Source organism: Phaenicophaeus curvirostris, chromosome 2 (genome assembly GCF_032191515.1).
Source record: "Phaenicophaeus curvirostris isolate KB17595 chromosome 2, BPBGC_Pcur_1.0, whole genome shotgun sequence".
Lineage (NCBI taxonomy): Eukaryota > Metazoa > Chordata > Aves > Cuculiformes > Cuculidae > Phaenicophaeus > Phaenicophaeus curvirostris.
Window position 1 is genome coordinate 58200443 of NC_091393.1, and position 25851 is coordinate 58226293.

A 25851-nucleotide genomic window follows, 5' to 3' on the forward strand; every position below is an offset into this window, starting at 1 on the left:
AGACAGAGATGATAAATTTTATTCTCTCTGAAACGATCCTACGGAACGTGCCATACAAAGTTTTGCCTGTTTTGTATCTCATCTCTCTCATTAGACATCATGAGGAAACCAGTTATAACATCCATTTCGGAGGCATTACCACCTAGGATTATTATTCCCTTAATTGACATCAAAAGCAGTTGCCCCTTTCACATGCAGCAATAACACACATATACATATTTTGGTTGTCATCTCCCCCACTCCTATATACACAGGATCAATTTTGTCTTCTGTCCCCATAACCACAAAGCATATCATCCTTTAAGCTGCAGGCACTGAGTCAGGTACTATTCTGAATGTTAATTTGCTATCAAATCCTAAAAAGAATTTCTGTGGAAATAAGATTACCTCGCAGGAAAAAATATGTTATGCATATGAAACCAGCATATCTTCATTAAGACATATTTGCAAACGTGTCCTAATAGAGGATGAATAGAAAGAAGCTTCAAGTAAGTCTCAGTTCCTACAGCTCAAGTATTTTCAAGATGGGAGTGCCAAAAGCATCACAATCGGGAACCCAAATCACAGCCCAATTTATTAGATGAAAGGCCATAATGATTAAAAGCATTTTAAGACCAAGCTAAATACTTGCAGTCCTATGAGAAAAAAAGCGCACCGGCACTACAAATACACAGAAGTATATTAGCATCAAGGAACAGGAAGGGAACTGTTCAGAGACACTTAGAGAATAGCCACAGGCAAGTCCAAGACCAAACGCAAGAGAAGCTTGGGTTTTATTTCCCCTAAAAATAATCTCACATAAATTAGAAATCATATAGAAGCCTTCCATGAAGAACAGTGGGAATTTTCATCATCAAAACAGCTTCACTATAATGCACAAATTAGACACAGTAGCCCTGAATGCTGCAGTAATGCAGAGGAGAGATTGCAATATTCACATGTACACAGGATACAAGTTTATGACAGAAATAGCTATATGTGGAGTGAAACTTTGTCATTACCTTTGATTCAGATTAATCCAACAAGTGTTCATTTGGTCAGTGATTTCCTTCACCCTTCTTGTGTCATCCTCACGATACTCTCGAAGAAGTTTATTAGAAAGATCATTGAATGCAGCTACCGTGATGTCACCTCTATGCAAATCCTGTACGAGCAGCTAAAAAGCAATAAGAACAAACATCAGAAGACAGACAAGAGAAAAAAAATCAAAAATCACATTATTTTTCATGTTATGTATTTTATATTATAAAACCCTTTTTAAAAAAAGAAAAACTGCAGATCTTTGAGCTAGAAGAAAAATATTTTAAAAAAAACTCTAGAAATACTACATGTACTAACAATAAAACAACCAAAATACAAATAGGTGAGGGAAAATTACATTTGTAAGAACTGCCAAAGGCTAGAAAAATCCTCTACTGTATTTTACTGCCAAGGGTAGTAAACATTTCTGTATTTTTAGTACCATGAATAAGTTTAAATTATTATAATACTGATATAAGCAGCAGCTAAAGTGGCATAAGTGAATTGCGCAACATAAGAATTTCATTTCATTGTATTGTGGATTTGCTTTTAAATTAAGAAAATATATTAGATGTGTTTGCTTCTTGCAAATATATTATCGCCTTGCTCCAAATACTGCACTGATAAGAACCCCTCCTTGCTGATTTGTCTCTTTAGGTCTCATCCTATGGCATCTACAGCCTTCCCTTTTTCTGTCAGTCACCAGGACAAAGGATATCAGACTTATGGATTTACCACAGCAGGTTTGCAGTTGCACAGACTGCGTGGGACCAGGGCAAGGCAGAAGCATTGCATATGCTTGGCATCCATAAGAAGTGAAATTCAAGGCAATTTTAAATAACTCGGTCCATTTGTGGATTTACTAAACTACTGTCAATAGTCTTACATGAAGTAATACACGCTACTTTCTCTAGCAGTACAATTAAACTTTTATCGGTCCAAAGTTCAAGCTGTTTGTGTAACATCATTTATTTAATGCTACACTATACTCATTTTAACAACACTTAGAAAAAAGACACACATGCCACATGCTTCCCCCTCCCAGAGGGTGATTCTCACGAAGTCTAATATATGTAAAGAGACAATTTAGACTGTATCACATCCAAAAAGGCACATAATTGCCAAATCAATCTTACAACTAAATTGCATATTCGCACATCAATTGAATCTTGTAGAATTACAGAGACTGAGGAGACTAGCAGGGAAGAAAGGCATATATGGTCTTACTTTGTTGTCTGAAATCTGTTTGGTAAGCATCTCTTTGGGGGCCTGTGGGAGCATACGCAGACGGATCTCACACTGCTCCATGAGGTGTTCCATTTCCTGCCTTTGCTCATCCCACTGCATGCTGTCTGTCAGCATGTACTTCAGCTGCTGCTGCCGCATCTCCACGCCATGTTGGGTATTGTCCCACTGATTCTTAACCTTCTCCACTAGAGAGGACAATACAGATGATAGAAAACTTGAGGCAAACAAGTAGATATAAATACCTCTTAATTCTCAGGACCAGAAGTGATGATATAATTCATTCTCAAATACAGTAGTTTCCATGTTCAGTATTTTAGTTCACATAGTTTACACATTCACACAAGCTCACATCAAATGCAGGCGTTTGGCAGGCTCTTGTATATGCAGATCAGTATACAGATAACATTACTGGAACATTTCAAAGGTATTATTTTACTTTTAAAATACACACACTTGGAAGGCAAATCTGCCACAGCTGCACAGCAAATTTATGCCAGCAACAGGGCTCTAAGGAACACAAATTTAAAGTGATGGCTATACTAGCAAGTCACCTTTGTGTATCTGCAACTAAAACTACTACAAACAAATACTGTTTAGATTTGGATAGCTTATATAAAGTGAACTAAGCTTTCTAGACTACAGTGTCTAGTAGCACCTGTACTATAGTTTTGACCAAGATAAAAACACACTAGTAACAATCTACTTTGGCACTTTTGTTTCAGCACAGGTTTCTACAGGCTTATGTAGATTACACAGCAGAAGAGAGAAGTTATTGATTACACTCAGTTTCCTTCAAGAATCCCATTCCTTTCTCAGTAGAGTTACATTAGATGATCAATAAACAGGCTTTAACCTTTAATAAACAAAGGGTGAAAAAGACAACATGACAAGAGCCTAGGACAAAAAACCAGCATGCCAGGGAGAGTAGGAAGTCTGCCTTCAGAGATAAATTATGAGCATTAGAACTTTCTCTTATTACTTACAGACCATTACAAAGTATGTTATTTGAAAGTTTTTAAAGGTGGAAACAGGTTTCTCTGTCATGACAGTTATTAGGGATACATAGCATTACTGGAATCAAATAGTGAAAAAACAACTGTAAAAGAAAAAAAACAAAAACTAAAAGACCCCTAATCCGGATTTCTTGAGTATATCAGTACACTGAGCAGCAACAAGTAGGTAGCACGTAGAATTAAGGATACAATTCTATTAGAAAGCACACACTCGATACTCGGGTCATTGCAATCTTCCATGAAGTAAAAACACCAAAGGTTGTACTTGAGCTAAAACCATTTCAGTGAACTTTACCCTCCACTCTCTTTTTTTTTTTTAAAATTAACCTTTTACAAGTATACAAAGCCGTTATGCTTGATCTGCTTGGGAAGATCCTTTAACTTTAACACATTCAACAATACTCAGTTTCACAAAGTTTCCTACTCAGTTTCACACAGCTCTCTCAGACTGTGGCAGCAAAGCCCATTTGTCACAGTAACTGTGTTGCAGATGGACAAACCCAATAGTCTGTGCAATATAGATACATCAATTTCAACCCACAACTTTCAGATTAATTTTTAGACATGACATAGGTCATGCTAAATGAGAACTTAGCAAAAAGCTTCAGTACCTCAACAGCAAATAATGTTTTCTTATCAAAACTGAATAAAAAGAAACCAACCACAAAGATGCTACTATATTGAATAAAGCATATGTTCAGAAGAAACCAGCAGCTGCTGGGATATATCAGCAGTTCCACCAAGAAAGCAAAAGCAAAACCCGCAGGAGTGAAAAAAGGCTATAGCCCTGTGTGCTCACTTAATGAACTGCAGAGAAGAAAACCTCCGAAGTATTTAGGGCCTTAGCACAAAGGAAGGAAAAAACATCCCTGAGAAACAGCTGCCTACAACCGCAGCTTGGTCAAAATGCACAGATATTTGGTGTTTATACAGTAGTAGTTGTATAGAAAGAATCTCTTGATGTATTTTTTCCTACTAATAGTCAGGTTAACAATACTTTTGCACTGTTGACATATTTCCTGTCCTATTCCATCTCCATCAAAAGAGGACAGGAAAATAGTGAAATTCTTGGCACTCTCAGTGTTCAGTGTGGTCAATAGGTTCCTAGAAAAAATTGCCAGGAGAGCCAGTCTGGTATCAAAAGCAGGAAGACTGGAAAAAAACTCCCAATAAGACTGTGCTTCTGCATTTTTAACTCCCAACGTCCATGCAGTAATTTGAGACAGAAGTTCCAGAGAAGGAAGCTTTTCTCTGTATCTGTGCTCCTAGCTATTTGAGTAATTAGGCTTCACTTAAGAACATAAAAGGTCCACAGGAGTTTGCAGAACATTGGTATATTCCCCTCAGCATTTAAACAACAAGGAACATAAAGCAGTCCTGAGCTTTACTTCTCTTCAAAGAGCAAACTTTTCTTCACAAATGTCAGTAGCAACAAAAATATCAGTTTTTTCTACGTTTCACAACAAGTAGCAAAATCTTCACACACATCTAGCATATGTACTGGAAGCTTCATCCATGACAGCATACACAGCTTCTCTATTCTCACCTTGGATGGGCATAACTGTAGGGGAACTCAGATTTTCAACATACGGTTCCTTTACTTCTTGGTCACCTTTTTTGAAGAATCAAGAATGTCTTGTGGTTAACCAGATAGATCTCCCACTTGTTGAATGACTCTTATGGACTAAATAACCGCTATCCTCCAAGTTTTCACCTGACCCCTTGTTCTGAGTGGCTGCAAAACTCTGGCCTTTGAGGTTGGTTTTAAGCTTCTTTGGATCTTACTCTCCCACCACTCCATAGCTCCTGTGAACCTTAGGCAGCAGATGCCATCTCTTCAGACCCTTTAACATTTCTGTGGCCTTTCTATCCGACCCCATTATCATCTCCAGTGAGTCTTAAAGACACCAAAGAAATTCATGTAAGTGTAGTAAAGGAAAACTGCATTGCAGTGAACACAGGGAAATATTACAGAAGTAAAAATGGAAAGATATATTTCCCACTGCATGAATTTTTTTATTCTTAGCGGTTGGCAAAGCTTAAGTGTTCAAAGAACATGCAGAGTTTCTAACTTTGTCAGCTGTATGTTTTCTTTCCTTAAAACAGTAAAAGACATTTTCAAAGGGAATGGGGACCTTTAAACTGGAAACTCAATTTTCAAGTACATATCAGTGACTTAAAAGCTCTACTAACTCATAGTCAACAATTTCAAAAGCATGTACACAAAGTTAAGAATCGTAAGTCAACACATTCATGCTTTTCACTATCTAGTACACCACAGTTCAACAACAAAGACTCAAAGTTAGTTCCTTTTATCAATAGATAAAAATCCTCATCCCTTGATGAGGCCATCAGTTAACTCAAATTCTTCATAAGGTATTTTGAAAATCAAGCAAAAAGTATTTACCATTGTACTTTAAAAAAAATGCCAGTCAAGAAAACAAGTGGCAACTCTTGTTCCAAGAATTTTCATTAGATTGTTAGAGCGAAAGCCTCTGAACTGCTAAGTTCTCACTTTGTTCAAAGAAGGCAACTTCAGCTAGGCTCAAAATCAAGAGTGTAAGACAAAAGTATGAAGATCTTTATGCGGTCATTGAAACACTTTATTTGTAATCACGGAACGGAGAAACTTACATTTTTCTGTGATCACTGTCCTAATGTCTGAACTGGAAGTTTTATTTTTCAAATTCTGAGCCAATGTAAACACGGAATCAAGCTGTGGGTGCCGCTGTTCCAAGTCTGCCTTTGTTATCTGTTGAGAATTAGGATATGATTTTCAGTCCAAAACGCAGAATTTAGTTAATATCATCTGTATTATTTCTAGATAAATCAAAACATGTTTGCATCACCACAAGTATATAGTTGTTCCTATCATTATTGTAATCCTCAAATTGTCATGGTATCATAGCACTGCTTTAAAAAGCAAAAATGTTCTGAATTAGTTACTGAAAATCCAGAGGTGAAGGTTAACCTGTACAAACCACGGTCACTGCAGTCACCACACAGTATTTTCCAATATCTATTTTTCACTCTCCTGTAACTTATTTTCCTCTTAACCAAGGTCCGTTGATTTATGTTGGGGAGGAGGTTAAAAAAGAAGGGAGGTAGAACAAGAGAGAAGGAAAAGAACAGGTAGGAACAATCAGACAATATAAAAAAAATAGTTATTTCACTATGGCAATGTAACAGAAGCAGAAATCACTAGTATTAAACAGTTAGAAGAAAGCATTTCTGAAGTTACTGTGCATCACATTCTTTCAAATTCCAGATTATGTTAGACACCCACAGAAACAGTTTAGTACTTGTTTAGCCTGCAGCTTTTACTCTACAGTTACTCATTTTAATTGATATCAAGTCAAAATGAACCTTAATGAGAGCACACATTTCAAATACTGCCCTTAGTCATAGCTCAGCCTAACATGAGCTATCAACAGAAACAAACATTTACATCAAAAGCATTTATGTTACAACTTTTAATCATTTTAGCATCTCTATGGAAAACAGCTTAGTCTAACTACAACACAACAAAACCCATTAGAAACCACTAGAGTGGATCGTAAAGGTCACCCTCCAAGAAAACATAAAGCTACTCCAAAATCTTCAGCTGAAGCAAGCTCTGCATTTCCAAAAGATCGCATCTGTAAGATTTTCCTAAAACAAATAGCAGTGCTTGGCTCACATAGGGACATAGGAAATTACAGGAAATAGTACAGGGGAGACAAATGTAATAACAGCATTTAAAATGTCATTTTCAAGCTATTCATTTACTAGAGTTTTGTCTTTTCTTTTTTTTTTTTTTTATTTCTTTACTGAATGTAGAAGCTATTAAAGTGTAAGATGATTTTCCCATCCACTAGCCTTCACAAAAACACATACCTTCATTCGTGCAATAGTCCGATTGATCTCATCAATATTTCCCACAGTGACTATGTTTGACTTCAGCATCTGGTCAATCAATACCAACCAGTCAGCCAGCTCAGTTGTAGTTCTATCCAGATCAGCAGGTGCAGAAAGTTCCAAAGCCTGCTGAGTCTGAACAGGAATTTCCAATGAAGAAGATACTAGCACCACCTTTTGGACATCTGAAAGATTTTAAGGGTTTTGTTAAAGAAAAAAAGTCATGGCTTCATATGCAGTTGTGGGTATTACAGGCTTTTTGAAATTCCTATAAATATGCAACTGGATCTACAGAGAAAGCAGAGCAAAAATTTCTATTTGAGGCATTTTTACCAGAAACTACATAATTAGGAATTTGTTTTCCTTTTTTTTTAAGGCTATTATTTCATTACATGCCAAAGCATGTTAAAGACTCAGTCAAATGATTTAGTCTAGATACATAAACAAACAGGAAGAAAACCTGCAAAGGCAAAATATCATTAAATCTAATGGACTGAAGCTAAACACCTTGACATGAAAGATAATTGACCCTTATTAACCATAGAAAAAAAACCCTTTCATTCAAGATAAATATCTAAAATTGTCTTCTTTTGTATTGTGTGTCAGAAACCTTTCCCCTACTCTTGGCTCAGAATTCTCTTAATTACAGGTTGAGCTACTACAAAAGACACTTTATGGACCTGGCAATACACAACTGTCCTAAGGAGCAACAGATGCCAACTAGTTCAGCCCAATACTTTCTATTTTTCTAACCTGACACTGCAAAGAAGTAAGGAATGAGCTGAACAGTAAGATTCACTCCAGATGGTGTGTTTGCTGTCTTCTAGTTCCAAGAAAATACTAAATCATGTCAAGCTGGAGCATGACTATGACACACTTGCCTCAAGTAATGAAATACAGGAGCTTTACCTAACAAACATCATGCACAAAAGGAAAACAAGGTGAATCAAGGTTTTCAAAGGCTTAAACAAAAGCTGGTTTTCCTCCTCTAAATTCTGTCTACTGATGCTGAATTGAGGGGAAAAAACGGTAATTTACGTAAGTTCAAGCTGCAAATTCTTTCAGGCAGGGGCTGTCTTTATTACTTAGTTTTCTAAAGAGAAAACTTGGGCATCTTGTTCACATTCTATCTCTTGATCTGCTTCCAACAACTTGAAAAGAAGGCCAGTGTCACTGTCTGATACAAGAACTTACCATATTTAGACAGCTTGGCCTACAAGATTCAGGAACATAAGCATCTAGCTGATGAGAAAGATCTACCTGCATCCCCACTGAGCTAAAAGATGGAGAATAGCCTTTATTTATAGGGCTGCAGAGAATCTGCATGCAGGAGGTACTTTGCAAATTACCAGCTGTAGGAAAACCTTGTAGTGAATTTTAATTTCTAAAAGGCATGACCCACGAGACAAATCCACAAGAAAGCAGGCTGTCAGGTAAACAGCTATTTTGGTTTTTATTCTGTACCTACTATGCTGGATCCTGAAAAGAAGGCTTAAGTTTTAGAAAAATATACCCCCATTTCAAAAACTCTCAAGGGAATTCCAAAGGCCTCCTCCAATCCTCAGCTGTGGAGGGGTTTTTTTTTCCCCTAACCCAACATTCTCTCTCTCCCATAGTAACATGAAGGTAGCCTCAAGTACACCAATGGACAACATTTCTTATTTCCATCTGTCTAAATTCATAGGGAAAGCTTTCCTTTCGGGATTATTTTTGGCCGCAAACAGGATTAAACTCAATACAATTAAGAATAGAAGGACTAACCACTCACCAGAAGGCTTTGTCTGCGTAACAAGATGAGACTTCCCAAACGTCATCAGTTCTCTCACTCTGTCAGGCACTTCTCTGAAAACCTACAGCCCAGTAGAGAGTAATAAAAACAGTAAAATAACATAAAATAACATAAATTAACAGAAAAAAGTAATCACTTATTAAAAGACAAAAAAGTCTACTGCATGCTCAGTACAATGGCATGCCTCAGATATATTTCAATGAATTTTTTCCAAGTGATCATTTAAAAACAATAAAAATGCCAAGAGGTACACAGAGTGTTATTTCAATACATTCCAGTGTCTTACATAAATCTTGGAGAGACATGAATGAACTGTTGTAGACAGGTTGTTTACATGTTTGACTGTCTAAGCACCAAAGCTATGACTCACGCAAAAAGCTAACTAATAACTCACGCAAAGCTAAGACCACGCAAAGCATTATTTGTAGTTATCAGGGAAATAGAGAAATGGTAAATGAATTTACAAAGAAAAAAATATTACCTTTAAACTCTATTGTACTGAGGACAAATTTGCTCACTTCACTTTTAAAAAGTTTTTAAAAGGCAGTGGATGGGATGGAAATCCCTGGTTTTCATGGTGGAGTAGGTAAACTTTTTTTTTTTTTTACCTTTCCCTAAAATACCAAATCACTTCCCCCCAATAAAGTCTTACTTCCCTAATCCATAAAATAATCCAAGATAATCCTATTTCACTTATATGTCCAGGCTCTGCTTGAGAAAATCTGGTTTTAGTTCAACCAGTGAGTTTTCTTCTCATATTTACACCAACGAGATTGAACACTACAGTTACTAATTTACAGCAGAAGAATCCCAGAGACGCTTGTTTTTTTTCAGTAAGGTTTACCACAGATACACAGAAAGGAAAACAACCATTCTGAGTACACCACTATTTTCAACTTCAGATAGGTAATGCTGAAGAATTGCACACCTTATTCCACCTCACATTGAGGGACTGCAGGCAATCAGAAAGTCTGTCTTTTTCCTGAAGATCGACATTTTTATCCAAAAGCACTTCAGGTTCAGTTCTGTTCAGCCATTCCAGTTTGTCTCCCTGTACTTCCATTGCTTCCCTTAAGACCTAAAAGAAACAGAAAATTTTAGACTGAAGCAAAATGCATATATGCTTAACTAAAAGGGAGGAGCTTTCCTTTAACTTCAGTATTTAGAAATTTTCCTGTAAATTTATAACAAAAGCTTCTATTGAGGCTCCTATGCTCCATCTAGAAATTAAAAGATTTATTCAAATATCAATATTTATCGTCAGCTGTAAAAAATCCATAAGACTGCAAATAGCTAATACAGCTTTATACCATGCACGCTAATTCCCATCTGACAAGATGCTTCTGTTTGATCACCTCTGGATTTATCACACGTAGCCAAAAGGCAATAAATTGTCAAAATTGTTGCCTGAATTAGCAATTAAAAAAAAGGGCCCATTCCTGACACGCGTTCTAGAAGTACATGGTAGATCACTACAAGGTACTTTACTCTTAAGGAAAGGTACTCTCTAAAGGTATTTCAAACCTAAAAACTTGACAACTTTATTATGATCAACCTCCCAAAGCTTTCTTTCTCTTTAAACATGAAAGTGCAGGTCAGATCCTGCAATAAAAAAAGCTTCTTCTGGATTCCTAGTGATTTTAAATCAACTCTGCTTTGCCAATAGACCACAAGCACAGTGGAGCAGGAATCAAAAATTTTGTCTTTAAATCACTAGAATTAAAAAGTTACAATAGCAAGTACACAACATATTTATCCACTTCAATATTTACACTAATCTGTGTTACACAGCTATTGTGGAGGTGTGCATAGTAAAGTGACAGGAACACAGACCTGGAAGGGAGGTCACTGAACAGAGCACCCTGCTACAATAAACATTATACAAAAAAGTGTCCTTCCTAAATTTCAAAGTTCTACCTTAAAAGAATTACATTTTTAGACACTTCATATCCTTTTTGTTTAAAGGCTGCTCCAGAAGCTCTATTTAGAAATCTCCTTCTTATTCCCAAACTGTATTTGTTCCTGGCTAATCAGTTAATATCCGTTATTCCCACCTCCCTAATACAAACCTTTAGTAACAGGTTACCTTCCGTATGCTTTCTTATTTTCAAAATCATAACCTCTCTTCCCCTCCTTTATTTAACAAGGTAAGCTCCAAGTTTCTTTTCAGATGAGCTCTTCACCCTCCTGAACAGACCAGCAAGCTTACGTCAGAACCTATTCTATTGCAAACTCATCTTTACTTAATAGACACAAACAAAATAGCTCAGATATTCCTACTTTCACAGAGCCAAACTGGTAGCTAATTCCCTGCCAGTGTTTCTCAAGCAAATTCTGGGGTTTTTTTGCTTATTCCAGTTCTATCTTTCACTTCAGGCATCTATATTAAGGCAGATAAGAAAAATGAAATTTTCATGATAGTCAGACAGCCAATATTCAACTGCCTCAAGACAATTTGTTGACACAAACAGCTGCAACTACTTTAAATCACCTATACACATTTGTTGGAAGCTCAAGCCTTGCCACCTGATTTGGTCTAACAAAGGTGGTTTGGTGTCATTTTTTTGTTTCTCCTGGTGGCTTTCTGTTGTTTGGGGGTTTTGGTTTGTTTGGCTTTTTTTTAATTGCTAATCATTAAAAAATGAGCAAGCAGATTTTTGTTGGATTGACTGGTCCTTCCTTTCTTTTAGGATTCCAGAAGCATTCTCTCTCAAACATCCTACAAACCAAAAATATTCTGTTGTCAAAGCCAGACAAAACAAACAGGAAAAATACACACATACATATGCACCCAAGTTACTTGTAATGACCAAAACCCTTATAGTTTAAAAAGCAGGTTAAACAAAATTTTACATATGTAACAAAAAACTAAAAGCTGCCCAGTTAATGGGAGTATGGTACTCACTTGCCTTTTTAAGCTTATTGGCTTGTCACTAAAGTTTTGGCAATTATAAAGCCAACTTGGTGACGTCATCTCCAGAGAAATTCCACTTACTAATTTTTATCAGTGGTAAATATTTCTCACTTTCTGATACACAGCCACTATCTTCTGGCTAGTTAGCAACTCAAACCCAATTTCGTTAGGAGACGCATAGTGCCTACGTAAGTAATCTCACAAAACAGTCTCACACAAACATAATATTTCTTTGGCTATTTGCTATGTGAAAATTCCCCTCCCCAAAAGCCGTGCCCTGATGCTTTGCATAAGATATACACACTAATCAATCTTGCCTGTAACTCTCGCAGTTTTTCTTCATGGTTGAACATAAATCTTGTGTCCAGAGCATTTTCTACATTTTCCAACCAGCAACGCAGCTCATCAAGCTTTCTTCTGTACTCTATCAGCTGCTGATTCTCTCCTTTTAGCCTTATAAAAAGGAAAAAAAAAAAACCAAAAAACCCAACACATGCATTTCTGCAGCAAACACAGCATGTCAGTCCTACCTTACTTTTGACACAACATAGTCAGTGTTTTTCAGTGGTTGGAGCATTTTAAAGGTTTCATTCTGGTATTCAAAGAACCCTATACTCATCATTAAAATGCAAGATTCTCGCAAATTAATGCTACTCCCTTAAAACAGAGATAAACTTCAGTTCCAAACTCACAAAACTGACTTCAAAAGGTCTGTAGAAAACATTAAACATAAGCAACAGTACGACAACACCTTCAGGCCTAATCACTCTAAGCCACTATAAGGCCACTGTTAGGGAAATTATTAGAAATGTCCCTAAATGCTCCAAGGCAAAATTCCCTAAATTACGCAACTTTAAGGAAGCTTCCCAAGCCAAATAAGAAAAATCTTCTTGCATTTTTAAATATATCAGGTGATGTTAAAAATGTGTAGTTATATATACATCTTTCAAAAATACCTACTCATTGCAAAGATTTATCCTTATACATTTTCTAGCACTAAGAGAGGTATCTTCCTTAAATTCCGAGAAACACTGAAAATTTATATATTTATCTCAGGTAACCTTGCTTTTTTGAAGTAAATTTAAGACTTCAAAATGGATTTTAGTTTTGTTCAGAAAATACCTAGTCAGATGGATTAAACTGTTGCAAACCCAAACCTAAAGATCTTATAGTATTGTTGAAATTCAAGTGCTATACAAGTGTTTCAATGAGTGTAGCTCTGACAATGCAAAAATAGAAATCAAGGTAATGTTACTAATAGTTCAGCTTCAGACAGAGAAAGTAGCTGAGTTTTACTTCCTAAAAGAGTCTGTTTTAGCAATAAAATTATATTAAAAACAAAGGAAAATTGTAAGAAAAGAAATGTTGTCCTTGTCATTTGGTGGGTTGTGGTTAACACTGACTCACTAAGCAGTCAACTCTTCACTCATGAGAAATTGGTTCTAGAACACAGTTCAAAATACAGGTGTCTGAATAACAGGAAAATTCAGATTAATAACAGCATGCAACAGAATGTACTACCTCTCCCAGAGTCTTCTAAATGAGATTCTTCTCATTACATCTAGTCAGGCATCCAAATTTCTGATTAACTTATTACCTCTGTTGTCTGTCCATGACTTCCGTGGTGATTGCTTTCCAGCGTCTATTCAAGCCTGCCAGCTTCTCCTGCAGGAAACTCCCATCTGTAGCCGACAGTTTCTGTATGATCCCTTCCCCAGTTCTGTTCAATGCTGAAACACTGGTCTGATGGCTGCTGACTCCTTCTTCAAGTTCCTGTCAGAAACATGAAAGTCATACAGAATTTTATTGCTGACCTAAAGTGACTTTGATCTGCGGCTCATAATATGCAGGATGAATCCTGGGTGCATATTATTTTAATAAAACAGGCACTTAAAACCATCTTACTTAAAATTGGATGCTGTTGATTTAATTTATTAAGAGTCTGTCGTTGAACCTAGTTCAGTTTTATAATGAGTGTCAAAAAGATGACATAGAATAGGCTGTCGAATACTACTTAGGATCACAAGAATTTATTTAAACCATCAGTGCTAGAATCCACACTCAAGTTTGATTTCTTTCCTCTTAATATACAGCATTTACTGGTAGTGCTAACAGATGGTGCAATGGTTTTTTTAACCAGCTCTTCTCATAACTTATGCCATGACTATTTCCATAACTTAAACAGCATTTTACCTACGATAATTACCTAGGCTGTGCTGCCACAGTCCCCACACATCATAGAAAATGCATGAAACTGAAGGAAGTCAAAAGATGTCAGGATCAAACCTTCAAATATCCCTAACCACTATAAAAACCTTACATTGTTAGCTATAGTTTCTTGGGAACTAGATCAGGAATAAGTTGATTCAAAAAGGGAAATGCCCTAGAAGAAAACTTGAAGCAGCAACAAGGAAGAAACACAAGTTGTACATTAGGTAGAAATATTTCTTTAGCAACATATACCTAAATCTCAAACAACCATTATTCTTGAAGGGAAAAAAAAAAAAACACCCTAGTTCTTAAAGTCATGTTTTCTTCTCCTTCTTTAGAAGGAAGTAAAGTAGTTTAGTTAAACAGAAAAGTCAGCTCTTTCATAACGATAAGCTAGAAAAATTATCAGGGAATTAAATTCCAGAACTGAAGTCTGAAACAGTAAAACCTAAGACATCTGTAATTGGAATCTTCTTTTTCCTGATTGCTTATACAAGCAAGAAATTGCAGTCATTAGTATAAAAAAATAAATTGGCTAAGTTAGTTGACCATTGTAGGGTCTATTTTTTTAATTATGAGTAGAAAGTAAGTGAAGCAACATACTGTATTTTTAACTGTCTAACATTTTTAAAGCTGTAGCAAAACATAAAACAACGAAAATTATGTCAATGTTTGAATTGTCAAATTATCATAAACCTATCCATACTAAGGATTATATATTTAAAAATGCAAGAAGATTTTTATTTAAATATATTTTTAAATATAAATACCACACTATGAGCAGGAGTTAATGTCTTCCAATACTCATTTTAAACTGCAACTGAAAGAAATTTTAAAATGTAATTTCACAGCTTCATTTCAAATCTATATGTCTATACAGAGAAGCAGAATTTTAGACAAACAGGGTTTATTCCAGGTTGCTTGTTTTCTGCACAAATCACACATACCTGCTGATGCAGCCCAGCTGTCTGCAGTTCCAGGCTGCCGTCTGGACCACGGGCATCGGCTAATAACACTTCAGCTTCTGTTATCCAGTGGGACAGGTCATTGAGATCACAGTGGAACTGCCTCCACACCTCAATTGCTCTATCGAAGCAACTGTTTGAAAACAAAGCATTGAAGAATCATCTAGTTTTAGTGAAAAGTGTATGATTCATACTCCAATGAGTTTGAAACTTTCCTGCCAAAACAGAAAGGCTAGCATACAGCCTGGTTAAAGCCTCAGTACTGACAGCTTCCTGACATAGCAGCTGTAAAAAGCCATGAGCACAGACTGTCATTAACTTCCAGCTGAAGGAAAAAAAGGACAGACCTAAGGAAACTTTTGTTTCTATCACTTAAAAAATAAATATTGATTAGCCGCATCAAATTGGGCTGCAGAACTCTTTTTTTCTTTATTATAAACAAGTTGAGATATCAGCATAGAATATGGAATGATTAATTGCTCAGATTTTTTAATTCATAAACCATAGGGTACTGGTGGCTGGAATTTAATAAGTGAAGGTGATTTTGATTATATAGAACTGGCTGTATTAGCAGTGGGCCTGCATAAGTAGGTCTTACACAATTTAATCACACAATAATTTACCAGACTTTTCATTATTATTACCATCTTCACAGACTCAAATTAATGTGTAGCTTAACTTGAAGGGCAAATTTTCTTCCATGGAACAGGCTAAATTATCACAGTCAGAAGGTTGCTTTGAACTAAAATGAGAGTTCTACTATGCTAACAAACTAACAAAAACAGCCCACAAATGTTAAAGGAAAATCATGCCAAAAGGGCATAGAGAGAGGAGCTTGGTTTCTATTTTCCCATTATTAACTTCATGTTAGCATTATAAAGCAAAAAGGACAGATGTCTTGAAGGATAATATGAAATACACATCAATGCCAACAGACTGGATAATATCCCATGCCAAGCCATTAGAAATAGTCTTGAAAGACACGGGAAGGCCAGGTCTCCCACTTAGAGGGCCTCTAAGGTGACAGAGGAAAGATCTCATCTGCAGGCCATTATTTTTGTCTTAATTCCAATAGTAAAGTCTCCAGGACTGCTGCATATTAACAGATGCGACATGAAATTAGCAGCATAACAGTGAAGATATCGAAAACCAAACTTTAAAGATCTACTATTACACTTCTGTCTTTCACTAATTAAATTCAACAATCCAGAGTTCCCAGTGAGATGATTTTCATCAAAATTATCTGTCATTTTTAAAGATATTCATATTTCTTGGCACTTATAGGGCTTTATTGTTATTGTAATTCTTCATGTGGCCAATTCTAGAAAAGAAGCCTGAAAAATCTTTACTTAAATATTTCTGATCCTACCTCCTAGTTCTACCATTTCAATTTCTTGCACGCATCTCAATTCATTAAAGCAGACCAACCTGTAGACTGACCTCAAATTCCATTATTATTTTATTTTTCAGGTACATTTTACTCTAACTGAACATACTGTCTCACAATAGTATCTCACTCCACATTTAATGAGAAAAGATATTCTAAAGCTCTTAAAATAGCGCAAAATAATATTTTATTGGCTTCCTTCAAAATGCAAGTTTCTGGGCAAGTTCTTAACGTGTCATTTTTTCATAATCCAGAACTTTAAGAATTTTAGAGGAGAACGTGTTAGTATTCAATTCCTGCTGTTTCTGATGAAAGCATGCAGTTCCATCGTCATTTTGAACAACAAGGCAGTTTCCCTTTGGTTTTGATTAAGATGCACATACTGCTCTTCACTACAGACTTCTCAGATAAAAGATAAAAGTACTAAAGTCCTGTCACTACAGTATTGAGACTTGGCCACTCCTTGTCTCCTCTGCAGGAATCCACTTGCTTTCAAACCACAGCTCATTCTCAAGTCACCAACACATTTAGCACTGGGGGAAAGTCCATGGCAGAAAGAGAACTAGCAAACCAGCATAGTTACAAACAGCTCAAAAAAGCATTAAGTCTATACATATACATACAAAAGACAATTTACTTTATGTATATGTGGAAGCCAACCTGAAGTCAACTGGATATAGTCAAACATTTAAAAGCTTTGCTAAGCACAGTTTAATGCAACTTGTGCTCAGCTACCTCAGAGATTTTATCAAGGGTTTAAATACTTAATTGGGGCACTCAATCACAAAATCATGACTACCTCTGAAAACTAAATCAATTTTCCTACAGACTTCAGATGCTGTTTCTTCTAATTCTGTCAAAATTTCCACCCACTCCAGAAACAAAGTCAGAGACTTTCAAGAAGATAAAAGTTATCTAGCTTTCTTGCTTATGCTTAGGGCAACAATGGTAAAAGTAAGAATAAACTTGGTTAAAAATTCTTCTTGTAACAGAAAGGGTTTAAGAATACTAATGCCAAAATACAGCATTTTAATACTGGTACTAATATTGTCCTCAAAGTATACCCTTCTATTAAAATTGTAGCACTTCATATATTCAGGAAGCTACATACCACTTTATTTTACATTGCTAATCCAGTAGTCCCTTTTGTATGAAAACTGAGCCCAATATTATTCTCAATAAGATACAGAGCTTTACAAACTTTACAAAGTTCAGGATTAACTTGTATTCAGTGAACTAACTGAGGAGGCAACCTGGTGCATTTTGCCAGCTAACCAAACACTGAAATTACTCTGATATACTTAAGTTTTCCAATGGGAAGACTAGATTTCTGGTTAACCCTGGCTACTTAAAGAAGTGAAGTTTAAGTAGCAAAAGCAATTGTACTCATACTGATAATATCAGTTTAAGTTTTCCAATTAACGTTACAGGAATGAGGGGGGGACATAACTAAAGCTTACTGGATGTCATACCTATGTAGACAACAAAACAGCTGCAGGCATATAGATACAGACAGGCACCAGATTCTGGAGTAGTTGTCTCCAAGTACAGCAGGTGGCACATCAGCAGCCAGTAAGAGCACAGAAAGTGGTACCCAGTGGGCACTGTTATTTGTTCCCAAATGTAAAACAAAAAGTGAAAAGCATCTACTGTGTAATTAGAAATCTTGATGCTTCACTGGTCCAGTGGCCCAGAATTTCTGGAAGCCTCTGCTTAACCAATACCTGATTTTTATACTCCTACACCAGTGCTTTAAGAGCTGCAAACATCAGCTTATATAGCATGCACTTCCTAAAAACAACTTTTCGAAATATACTACCAAATGAGTTTTATATCAGGTTTTTGGCACTACAAACCAAGTGATCACAGCTAGACCATTACTTTGTTTTACACAATTTCTGTGTCAACCACGACCTTTTATCACTCATTAAAAAGCAAATACTGCAAAAGCAAATTAACTACAGTACTAGCCTTCAGATTTAATTTTAAGTTTTGTAAAATAATTTTCAGGCACTAAGGTGTTTTTGCATAACAGCAATCTCACTGTCTAGTGCTGTTTGCAGTGTGAGTAGCAGCAGCTTACGTGAACACAGTTTCATGCTTTCACCAATTCTCACGTAAAATGCCTGACACTTTTCCAAGTTTGACTAAGCAGTATTGTCTGTTTTTAAACACTGGAAGATATTTCAGATAAAGCATTTTCAGTTTAGAGCATCTTCTGTAAAGAGCAGGAAGAAATAACAGCTTAGTCTAACATTTTTCTCTCTACTTTTTTGGCGTAAGTGAAATTACAGCTATTAGATTTTTGTGGAAAAGAAACAGAAAATATATTTTTCACAAGCATTGATTTCAATATTCTTTTGTTATCTCAACCATAAAATCTTCTCATATTGTCAACTTTGATCTTCAATTTTTAGCAACAATAAAAAATGCTGTATTTTGAAGACCCCATCTTTACAAAGTCCTTTCCCTCCCTCAAAAATAGCCTTGAATTCTTTGTTAAAAGTTGTCCTATTCAAAACTTTTCTTCTAGAACCTGCTTTGTGATAGTTTTACAAAAGCAAAAGTGTTTTATAAACCAAATATTCTATTTTATAAATTAAAAAACAATCAGCTTCATAAAAGCACCCAAACTACAACTTGCATGTTAACTGTTTCAACACTCAATAATTCTGGCAAGCATTGTGCAATACTAGCATATTAAAGCTGATTACTCTCAAACTATCTACATCATTAGGATACATTCGTAAAATACTTAAGTACATAAAATAACATTGTCACAGAAACCAAACATACTTGACTTACCATTTTCGGTCATTGTACATTCTATTAATTCTATCCCATTCCGCATTCAGCTGGGTTAGTGCGTCTCCTATTTGTATTGCTTCAGGTCCAGATGCTTCTAATATAACATCAGGCTGTCTCTCATGTATAACTGCAATTTGATCCCCAAGTTTATCCAAAATATCTTTTATGTTCTGCAAGCAAAGTAATGACACAAGTCATTAGTGAAGTCAATGTCATCAGGAAATAAGAAAAAATTGGAAAAAATTAAGAAGTAATCAGTTCAAAACACTGTTGCAAAAACCAGTATCTACAATAAGAACACGACCATCATCATGAGCAGTTTACAGATTAAATCAGTTTTAGCAAATGAACTGAATTCTCCATCACTTTTTTTTTTGAGAACATCCTTCTCATTTTATGAAGAGGATAAAATATTTTGTTTATTCAATCTGTTTGAAGTAAGAGGCATATCATACTTCTCTAAATAGCCATATCTTCATTATTAAAGAATTATCCCATGTTATGAAGACACTGTATGTATTCCTTCATGTAAAAAACGAGCCACAGTGTGACTTCATTATGCTCCATAACCTCCCATATTCACAGAAGTACAAAAAAATAAGCTACAAAAAAGTTTTAGATTTAAATCACTTAAGTAAAAGCAATCTGGCTCAAATATCATTGAACTATGATGTGAAAATACCTCCAAACCATTTGCGGTTTTAAGACTGCCTTGTTTTTCAGAGGACAGTCCATGCAAATTGTGGAATTTACCTATCTTTTCAAATTTTAAACAGTAATATTTCTAAAAATCCTATTTGCTTCATGGGAAGTCATCCTTAGAATATAACAAAATTTCAATATCAGATATCTGAGACATGCACTGAAATGAAGTATTTTACGTGCCTTGTATCAAACATTCCTAATCACACTTAAGGGGAGCATAGAAGCAGAGTAAACAGGGACAAGAGAATCTCATCAACAAACAGAAGAGACACCCACTTTGTCAAAGATTAGCATCATTCCCCTATTTGCTGTTGAAAAACATGCCAACACACAAATGAAAAATGAAAGCATGTACACAGCACAAAGAAAAGCAGATCAAAAAACCGGACTGAAATTCTGAAAAGCTTTTAAAGGATCTTTATAACAGCTGCAGAAACAGCTGATCTAGCACTAGGGAAGAGACAAAGCCTGACTATCTCAAATGTAAGGACACATGGACCTCACTACAGTTCCCAACCCACAGAAGTACACCTACAGTGCACTACACCATTTGCAGTTCCCAATTCCAAAGAATGTTTTCTGTGGGAAATCTCTGTATCATGCTACTTAGCATGCTCAAGATGAATCAGGACTCCAGTTACTACAATAAATACTTTCAAGAATATGTTCTTCATCTCCTTTTGAAGGATAGAAAATCTTTAACTACTTCCCCATCATTAATCATACATGTAAATCCACTGGCTGGCAAGGATATGTGGGAGCTTAAAATTGAGCATATATTGATATTTTGCTAATCAGAACAGACACCCTTGTCTTACAGCCTCATATATAGCTTCATACAGAAAGCAAGAATCTCCCCCTTTCTCCCTCTTCCCATGTTCGCAATCATTTTCACATGACACAGAACAGCGGCTATATTAAAGGAGACCAAACAGGAGCATAAAGAGATTGGCTTTAGCATTTCTCTACATATAACGTAGACTACATGATGAAAAACAAGTTTCTCCAACAGAAGAAATCAAACCCTTCTCTCCCTCCTCCAACCTCCCACACAGCTTCCACACTGTTCCACTCTGTATCCCAGTTCTGCATAACAGAAAACTTTGTCACAAAACTGTCTCATCATTTAATTCTCAGCGCATATTGATGCAGTATATTCTGAACAAAACACACATACATACAGTTATGCAGTTGCAAAAGTGGTCTTTTTAATTCTGCTATTCCCTCCTCCCATTCTTTCCTCTGAATATAATGCTTAGGCATGCAGTACCTTCAGTGCATCTTCCTGAGTCGAAAAATCCTCATAGATGCCAGTATTCAGCTCTGGTGCATTCAGCAGCAGTTCAACATCAGCCATGGCCAACAAGACTTTATTGATTTCAACCAAGTATTCAGCTGAAAACGGCAAGGTCCTAACCCCTGCAAAGTGGCCTTTTAACCTCTGCTGGACAGGGATTGCCTAAAAACATGAAAGTTCATATTTCAAGTTCAAGCAATTTTATGAAAAAAAACTGAATAAGTAGACTATATTCAGAATAAGTACTTTTCTACATTAAAAGACAACACATAGGCCTTTCTAGCTAAGTTACATAAATGTCGAATGTAGCAAGTCTACCAGAGAAGTCTACTTTTTTAAAAAAAGAGACCATGCTTCACAATGAGACTGTATTATTTTTTATTAAAACTCTGGTGAGTGGGAAGGGCACTGCTGTTTGTCACCTTGATCCTCACCTTTTCCAGAAATAAGCTTCTTGATCAAGCCTGTATCTAGTTGTGATAACAACTTACTCTGCTTCCTTTCTCAAGGACTACCAAAAGTTACCAATTTAATGAAGCAGACTTCCTCCCACATTCTTTTCAATAAGCATCACCACACACACTTCCCAACAAATTTTTCAATAAATTAGTGCTCTACCAGTAACACAATATGTTTTTGCAGCAATAAGAGACACTAACTCCTCAAGAGCCTGGCAACTGTTATCTGCTCTGACTGTAAGACAAGGCTACCTAGCCAAGTACTATGTTAGCAGACAAGAAAGCAAGAACAGTAATTTAATGCAGCTTTTTCTTGACTCATAAATGACGGCCTGGATTTGAAGCAATAGGATGCCAGCTGCAAGAGGCTATAGTCTGCCATGTCTGGCAAAGACAGCAGAGGTAGATGAAAGACACTCCAAGGACTGAAAGCAGTTTTTTGCTGAAAAGGTTTGTTATCCCAACAGGATTCCATTACCATCTCTGAAAATGGCTCATTTTTTTAAAAATCCACAATGAGAAAGTAAACCCACTCCCAAATAATGAAGATTTCAAGCAAGTTCTAAGCCACCATCCTGTACTCCATGAGTGTGAGTCAAGCAAGACAAAGAGACACTCAACTGTACGATTTACTAACAGCTGAGAATAAACTTAAAAATGTGAAAAATAAATGTATGTTCACAGAGATTTCTGCCAGTGAATTTTACTTTGCAATCAATCTGGACTGGAAGCCTACAGGCAAATCACTAAGGCAGCTAACAACCGGTAAAATATTAAGCCCCACTAACAATGTCGTTTGCAAACACCTGCCTATCTTCCTCCCCCACACGCTTCTGAGCATTTCATATATGTCACACTAACTGGAATTTAACATTCACAACATGCATAGTGCAAAAGAAAAAAAGACTGCAGAAGAAGTACATTCACATATTCACCATTTCAGATTTCTTCAAGCACTTGAATGCTCCCAAGGATTTTATCTGTACTGTGTTGATTTGGGAGTTTTTTTTCCTTGGGTTATTTGTTTGGCTTTGGTTTGCGAGGGTGGGGGAGGTGGGGTGTTTTAGTTTTTAAAGCAGGCAGTCATACTTCTATTGAAACTGGAGACAAAGTTATGCTTCCACAAGACTTACACCAAACATGATACACTTTCAGTCATTCGTTGCCTAATAAAGAAAGGGGATGTACAGAGACATAAGCATAAATTGAGTCTACTGAACACAAGCATTACAGATAAGCATCATAAAATACTCAGCACTGCTTTTTGATTCAGTGACAGCAAGCAAGCACCACAGTAAAAACAATAAACTATTCCTTATTCTTTAGCTATGAATCCAGCATTTTGGTCCCTGATGCACCCAAAACACATTTTCTCGAGGCAATGTACATATTTTGTCAGCTAGTATCACTGAAATTTGAAGTTAAAGCCAAGGCTTAGACACCACTATGTTTTCTTTTGGAAGGAGAGGCCCCACAGCCACAAAGAAATTAGATAAAGCTTGTGCAACTCAAAGTATACTTTCCCCAGTAATGGAGAACAAGCCTGGGTTTGAACAAACACCAGGATGACTGCTGCAGCACAGTCACCTGCAACACAAAATATTTTCTCTAACCTCTCCATCACCCTAGAACTTCCATTCTCACACAGGCAACATGATGCAGTCCAGACCTCATCCAAATGAATAGGTCACTGGTCTTCAGTTTTCTACCACACACACATTTCACTCCCTCATTAGAAAAAAAGAACTAGCAGAAGATTTAAAACAGCATCTGCTAGCATGAAGCAAATTTGTTCTCCTCTTGTTGCCAGCACTGACATACACTGAAACTTTCTGCTTCCCCAGTACCAGCGTCCTGGTCCAGGCTGCTGCTCTGCAAAGCAGTGAATTCCTCCTGGTGCTGCTCCTGCAGAGCACACCTCTTTGCTAACCTCCTCCGGCTGCCTCCCATCACTGAGATGTTTCCTTCTTAAAGGTGAACATATGTAAGTGTTATAAATGCATTAGTGCTTTACTTCAGCAAAGTTTTAATTGTTCAGCTGCTCTCTACCTTGCATTGCAGACTGGCAGCTTCTAAGAGGCAGCATAATTTACTAAAAAACGGAAGAGAAGTTTAACATAGGTGTTTAATTTGTGTGAGACAGTTAAGTGTCACTAAAGTCAAGTTTTAGATGGGTTTGGGAGGTGGGGGTTAGTTAAAAAAACAGGCAAGCAAACTTTTCTTAAGCACCCACAAATATAAAGTTAATCAAAGGTTATTTAGGAAGAAGTCTGACTGGATTACTTATTACCCTTTTTCTACTTTAATTTCAGTATTGACAGAGCACTTTCATTAAATTTGATCACTTTAAATAGTAGGAAAAATGCAGGACTGGGAGGGTAGGAAGGGAATACTGAAGTTACTAGTGTACATTCTATAACTATGGCCACTCAATGAGAGCTGCTAAAAAAAATTAATTCAGTGTTCAAATAAATTTTCTTCCTATACTTAGCATCTAGTTTGACCTACAATTCAGAATCTCAAAACATCACGTATTACTTATATTTGCAGATAATAAACCCTTTTGATTGGAAATATTCTCTTTTTAAGCATTCCTTGTCCCTTTCACCATCACGCAAAATACTTCATAGCAAGTTTTCTAGGAAAAGGTTTGCCAAAGCTAAAATTTTATGTCAATTTTATTTGTTCTTCTAAGTTAACTAACACAGTCAGTAAGCAATACATTTGTGGGCAATCTAGGCAGTGGTTCATATTTAAGTAACCCAGAACCTTCCCTATAAAAAGGACAATAGGCAAATACATTTTCTTTATAAGAGGAATAATACTTCAAGAGCCTTCAAGATGGCTCCTGTGTTTCAGTTTATAAGAAAAACTGCACTGTGCCTGCAAAAGCAAATTCATTTACCATCTGCAGAATCATCATTTTCACTTCAAAACAGTTTTCTAAAACCTGGAAAAATCTCTCAGGAACTTATTCAGCTAATTACCTCTGCAATTTAAGGTTTAATTTTTCCTTTCCCTCATTCCAAGCCAAGTCAGAAGAAAGCAATTGAAATAAAATACTAAAGCAAGGTTAGACAACGGACTCGAGGAGATACAAAATTCTGATGGAGGCTTTTCTAGCTAATAAATTTGTGGCAAACAAAAAGGGTTATTCAGAAGCACCTGCTATGCAGAACGGTTACCAATATTTGAGACACTTAACTCCATAATCCCTAGAAGCATACACAAAGAATATTTATGATCCAACTACTTCCAGCAAATCAATACATAGAAATACATGACCTTCAAGCATTATAAGTCAGTCTTCTCCTCCAATCATTTACAAAAATGTAAATAATGTATTACATAAAACCTTAATTGGAGTCTGCTCCCCACCTCAGCAGCTAAAATCTTTCTTTCCCTGTGTGTTCATTCAAACTCTAGTTTATCTTCCTCAGTACAGTCTTTACATCCAAGTGATGGGTTGAGCCAGCTCCACACCAGCTGACCAAGAATTAATTTAGAGCTTCACAGTCCTGAGCAGAGAGGAGCAGAAACCACTGCAATTTGCTAGTTAGTAGCCTGGGGACCCTATGGATACAACCAGAGTTTCCCTTCCCCAGCATTCTTCAGACTGAAGAAGTTGGGGGGAGGGGTGTTCAAATAAAGAATCAATGGTAAAAATTGGGGGGGGCAGTTTCTGTTGCAGAATTTTAACATTAGGGTTGCCTCTGGTGCGGCCGAGGGTAAGTCAAGTCTGGCAGCTTCAAGAAAACTCAAAAAAACGTGTTTATCCAAAATGATAATGATATTTGGGAACATTATTTCTCCCATCAGAAATTATGCGGTCCCATACTATTTTTAGTGTTCAAAATCAATTAAGCAAAGCAGACAAAAGAACAATACATAAAAGTAAACTAAGGTCACCTGAGACAGGCTAGCTTACCACTCAAATATTGGAAAGCTAGAAGCACAGGCACACGAAGCAGTTTCAGAGTTTCATAGCAGTAATGAAAACTTCTGTGCTCCCTTTCTGATAGTTTAGCTAACTCAGCCAGACTATAAACTACACCTGGAAATGCAAGGATATTTTTCCACCACTAAATCTGATCAAAGATAACATTTCCCCCTCAACAGGCTATTGTAATTACTACAGT

General features: G+C 36.4%; 1 protein-coding gene across 6 annotated transcripts in view; it reads right to left on the reverse strand.

Moving 5' to 3' along the window:
- The window catches only part of UTRN (utrophin), a 366380-nt gene that overhangs the window by 210397 nt on the left and 130132 nt on the right, over positions 1 to 25851 (reverse strand). For 5 of the 6 annotated variants that reach the window (XM_069852165.1, XM_069852164.1, XM_069852167.1 and 2 more), the window contains 11 exons: positions 21228 to 21416; positions 19250 to 19422; positions 15040 to 15190; positions 13479 to 13654; positions 12199 to 12334; positions 9896 to 10045; positions 8947 to 9028; positions 7158 to 7363; positions 5916 to 6033; positions 2248 to 2453; positions 1002 to 1156 (listed from right to left, as the gene is read on the reverse strand). In XM_069852165.1, coding sequence (XP_069708266.1) covers positions 1002 to 1156; positions 2248 to 2453; positions 5916 to 6033; positions 7158 to 7363; positions 8947 to 9028; positions 9896 to 10045; positions 12199 to 12334; positions 13479 to 13654; positions 15040 to 15190; positions 19250 to 19422; positions 21228 to 21416 — 1742 coding nt within the window. Of the gene's footprint in view, positions 1 to 1001; positions 1157 to 2247; positions 2454 to 5915; positions 6034 to 7157; positions 7364 to 8946; positions 9029 to 9895; positions 10046 to 12198; positions 12335 to 13478; positions 13655 to 15039; positions 15191 to 19249; positions 19423 to 21227; positions 21417 to 25851 lie in introns of those variants that run through there. The other variant, XM_069852169.1, reaches the window with a different exon arrangement.